The sequence below is a fragment of the Cebus imitator genome, unplaced genomic scaffold, assembly GCF_001604975.1.
Source record: "Cebus imitator isolate Cc_AM_T3 unplaced genomic scaffold, Cebus_imitator-1.0 Scaffold847, whole genome shotgun sequence".
NCBI classification, from domain to species: domain Eukaryota; kingdom Metazoa; phylum Chordata; class Mammalia; order Primates; family Cebidae; genus Cebus; species Cebus imitator.
Genome location: NW_016108162.1, coordinates 58,900 through 63,646, shown reverse-complemented (window position 1 = coordinate 63,646; position 4,747 = coordinate 58,900). Strand labels below are relative to the sequence as shown.

At 38.2% G+C, this 4,747-nt stretch overlaps 1 protein-coding gene and 1 long non-coding RNA gene across 4 annotated transcripts in view; one reads left to right on the top strand and one right to left on the bottom strand.

Annotated features, from left to right (window-relative positions):
- Positions 1–4,747, bottom strand: part of LOC108297819 — a 41,972-nt gene that overhangs the window by 28,991 nt on the left and 8,234 nt on the right. The gene's annotated exons all lie outside the window — the stretch shown is intronic.
- On the top strand, positions 695–3,650 carry LOC108297813 (zinc finger protein 430-like). Of its 3 annotated transcripts, none has more exons than XM_037735582.1 (2): positions 695–2,667; positions 3,395–3,650. In XM_037735582.1, exons 1-2 carry the CDS (start codon positions 1,331–1,333, stop codon positions 3,471–3,473), a joined length of 1,416 nt encoding a protein of 471 aa, XP_037591510.1. In that variant the 5' UTR covers positions 695–1,330; the 3' UTR covers positions 3,474–3,650. The 3 variants fall into 3 exon arrangements, with proteins under 3 accessions (XP_037591510.1, XP_037591511.1, XP_037591509.1); XM_037735583.1 differs by having other exon boundaries at positions 699–2,070; positions 2,155–3,650; XM_037735581.1 differs by having other exon boundaries at positions 699–3,650.

The following is a 4,747-nucleotide window of genomic DNA, read 5'->3' as shown; positions in this document are numbered from 1 at the left end:
GCAACCTCCGCCTCCTGGGTTCAGGCAATTCTCCTGCCTCAGCCTCCCGAGTAGCTGGGATTACAGGCATGCGCCACCATGCCCAGCTGATTTTTTGTATTTTTAGTAGAGACAGGGTTTCTCCGTGTCGACCAGGATGGTCTCGATCTGTTGACTTTGTGATCAACCCACCTCGGCCTCCCAAAGTGCTGGGATTACAGGCTTGAGCCACCGCGCCCGGCCTATTTTCAATTTTTAAAATTAATGTACATTTTTATGGCATCTGAAGCTGTTATATTTTTGATAAAACCATATTATCCTATTTTGTATACATTGTAATCTTTGATTGGAATTTGGACATTAAAAAAAAGCTTTGTGGTGGCATAATTTCAACAATTGTCTTGGTTAGAGATTCTGGAAGTCTCTGAAACGTTTTCCTAGAATGTGTCTTGTCTACCATTTTGGGTTTATTTTTTAGCTAAAAAAGTTTCTTTTTTTTGGCGGGGGGAGGGGCGGCGGGCAGGCAGACAAAGTCTTGCTCTGCCTCCCAGAGTGAAGTTCAGTGGCATGATTTTGGCTCACTGCAACCTCTGCTTCCTGGGTTCCAGCAGTTCTCTCACCTCAGCCTCCTAAGTAGCTGGGAATACGGGTGTGTGCTACCACACCTGGCTTGTTTTGTTTTGTTTTAGTAGACATGGAGTTTCACCATGTTGGCCAGGGTGGTCTCAAAACTCATGATTTCAAGTGATCCACCAGCCTTGGCCTCCCAAAGTGCTAGGATTACATACGTGAACCACCACACCTGGCCTATTTGGGTGTTTTCCTAACAACAGTCAGTAATCCCTGGCTACACCTGTTTTTTGTGTGTGGCACTGCAGCCTCTCTGCTGCTGTAACATTTAGCTTTGGTGTTATTCCAAAGTATACCACCATTTCTTTCAGCACCATATGTCAGAAGAGCCAGAAACCAGTGTCTAGAAAGGCCCTTAGAAGCAAGTAATAAACATATATGTGCCAGTATTTTACTTGTCTTTTAAAAAAGAAACCATAAGTTGGCAGTTACTTGGAAAGGCACTATGTTATATTGGGGAGCAGGAAGAGCTGTGTTGGGTAAATGTAACAGACTTTTCTTTTTCTTGTCTGTCACTCTCTGTTGTGTTCAGCTGGGGTACTTCCCACACTTCACTCATTTATAAATTTTCCTCAGATGTATTTTTGTTATGTTTTTGTTACATTTACAACAAGTCTATAGAAAATTAGGACCTTTGGTATTTTGCTGTGCCATCTTGTATATGTAGTTTGTATAATTTTATGGGTTAGATTTATAAAGTATATTTGTCTGAGTCTAGTAAATGGGGCAATTTATTTTTCTTTCAGTTATATACTCTCATTTTGCCCAAGACCTTTGGCCAGAGCAGGGCATAAAAGATTCTTTCCAAGAAGTCATATTGAGAAGATATAGAAAATGTGGACATGAAGATTTACAGTTAAGAACAGGATGTAAAAGTGTGGATGAGTGTAATCTGCACAAAGAAGGTTATAATGAACTAAACCAGTGTTTGACAACTACCCAGAGTGAAATATTTCAATGTGATCAATATATGAACGCCTTTTATACATTTTCAAATTCAAATATACATGAGATAAGATATACAGGAAAGAAACCTTTCAAATGTAAAAAATGTGACAAATCGTTTTGCAGGCTTTTACACCTAACTCAACATATAAGCACTCATACCAGGGAGAATTCTTACCAATGTGAAGAATGTGGTAAAGTCTTTAACTGGTTCTCAACCTTTACTAGACACAGGAGAATCCATACTGGAGAGAAGCCCTACAATTGTGAAGAATGTGGCAAAGCCTTTAGTGTATTATCAAACCTTACTAGACATAAGAGAATTCATGGTGGAGAAAAACCCTACAAATGTGAAGAATGTGGCAAAGATTTTAAAGAGTACTCACACCTTACTACACATAAGAGTATTCATACTGGAGAAAAACCCTACAAATGTGGAGAATGTGGCAAAGCCTTTAGGGTACTCTCAATACTTACTAATCATAAGGTAATTCATACTGGAGAGAAACCCTACAAATGTGAAGAATGTGGCAAAGCTTATAACTGGTCCTCAACTCTTATTAAACATAGGAGAATTCATACTGGAGAGAAACCCTACAAATGTGAAGAATGTGGCAAAGCTTTTTACCTATCCTCACACCTTACATCACATAAGATATTTCATACTCGAGAGAAATCCTACAAATGTGAAGAATGTGGCAAAGCTTTTTACAGATCCTCACACCTTACTACACATAAAAGAATTCATACTGGAGAGAAACCCTACAAATGTGAAGAATGTGGCAAAGCCTTTAGGGTACTCTCAATCCTAACTAATCATAAGGTAATTCATACGGGAGAGAAACCCTACAAATGTGAAGAATGTGGCAAAGCCTTTAACCGGTCCCCAAAACTTACTGCCCACAAGGTAATTCATACTGGAGAGAAACCCTACAAATGTGAAGAATGTGGCAAAGCCTTTAGGGTACTCTCAATCCTTACTAGACATAAGAGAATTCATGGTGAGAGAAAACCCTACAAATGTGAAGAATGTGGCAAAGATTTTAAACAGTACTCACACCTTACTACACATAAGAGTATTCATACTGGAGAGAAACCCTACAAATGTGAAGAATGTGGCAAAGCCTTTAGGGTACTCTCAATACTTACTAGACATAAAATAATTCACAGTGGAGAAAAACCTTACAAATGTGAAGAATGTGGCAAAGCTTTTAACAGGTACTCACACCTTACTATACATAAGAGAATTCACACTGGAGAGAAATCATAAAATGTGAAGAATGGCAAAGCTGTTAACTGATACTCACCCCTAGTACACATAAGGCAATTCATGTTGGAGAGAAATCCTACAAATGTGAAGACTGTGACAAAGGTTTCCATTGATTCTCATACCTTAAGATTATTCATACTGGAGAGAAATTCTACAAATGTGAAGAATGTGGAAAAGGCTTTATTGGTCCTCCACCCTTACTAAACATAAAATAATTCATACCAGAGAGAAATCATATAAATATCAAGAATGTGATAAAGTTTTAACCACTGCTCAACCCTGACCACTAAGATAATTCATGCTGGAGGGAAGTCCTACACGTCTCAAAGCTTTTTATTGATTCTCATGCCTTACTAAACATAAAATAATTCATATAGGAGAGCAATCATACAAATGTATAGAATGTGGCAAAGCTTTTAACAAATTCTCATCTATTACTAAACATAATTTATACTGAAGAGGAAAACCTATAAATGTGAGGAATGCGGCAAAGCTTTTAACCAGTGCCCCAAACTTACTGCACATAAGATAATTTATACTGGAGAGAAGCCCTACACATGTAAAAAAAAAATGTGGCAAAGCTTTTAACCAATCTTCAACCCTTACTACACATGATAATTCATGCTGGAGGGAAACCCTACAAATGTGAAGAATGTGGCAAAGGTTTTAACTAATCCTCAAATCTTACTAAACACAGGATAACTCATACTGGAGAAAAATCTTACAAATGTGGCGAATGTGGTAAAACCTTTATCCAGTCCTCAACTCCTACTAAACATAATTCATACTGGAGAGAAAACTTACAAATGTGAACAGTGTGGCAAAGCCTTTTTTTTTTTTTTTTTGAGATGGAGTTTCGCTCTTGTTACCCAGGCTGGAGGGTAATGGCACACTCACGGCAACCTCCGCCTCCTGGGTTCAGGCAATTCTCCTGCCTCAGCCTCCTGAGTAGCTGGGACTACAGGCACACACCCCCATGCCCAGCTAATTTTTTGTATTTTTAGTAGAGACGGGGTTTCACCATGTTGACCAGGATGGTCTCGATCTCTTGACCTCGTGATCCACCCGCCTCGGCCTCCCAAAGTGCTGGGATTACAGGCGTGAGCCACCGCGTCCGGCTGTGGCAAAGCTTTTAACCAGTCCTCAAACCATGCTGAACAAAATGATTCACAGAGGAGAAAAACCTGACAAATGTGAAGAATGTGACAATACCTTTAACCAGTTCTCAATTCTTACTAAACATAAAAAAATTCACACTGGAGAGAAATCCTATGAATGTGAAAAATATGGCAAAGCCTTTAACTAGTCCTCAGTTCTTAAAAGACATGGAGAGAAACTGTACAAAGCAGGAAGATGTGACAATGCTTTTGAAAACACCTAAGTCTTTTCTAACCATAAAAGAAATCATATTGATGAGATTTCATATTGGTTATAACAACAATACATTTTACCCTAAAGAATGTTATATAAATTAATACATAATGAGATATTACTCATTTATGAACTGATATTATTAATAGTTAAATATTTGTATTACACAAAATAATCTACAAATATAATGCAACCTCTGGCATTACTAGCAATATCAGAACTTTAAAAAATTATGTCAAAATTAAATTTTAGTGATTAAAAACAATAAAAATTTAACCTACACAAACAATATTCTTTAACTTACTTGTAGTTGACAGCTACTAGCACAAAAAATCATTAGCAATGTTAATCCATCATGTTACTAAATAGTACACAGTCACCATCTTTTACTATACATTTTTTTTTTTTTTTTTGAGTCAGAGTTTCGCTCTTGTTACCCAGGCTGGAGTGTAATGGCGCAATCTCGGCTCACCGCAACCTCCACCTCCTGGGTTCAGGCAATTCTCCTGCCTCAGCCTCCTGAGTAGCTGGGATTACAGGCATGCGCCACCA

What these genes read in the sequence shown, in the direction of transcription:
- LOC108297813 (XM_037735581.1), top strand. Translation starts at nt 1,331, where the DNA reads ATGGGGCAATTTATTTTTCTTTCAGTTATATACTCTCATTTTGCCCAA.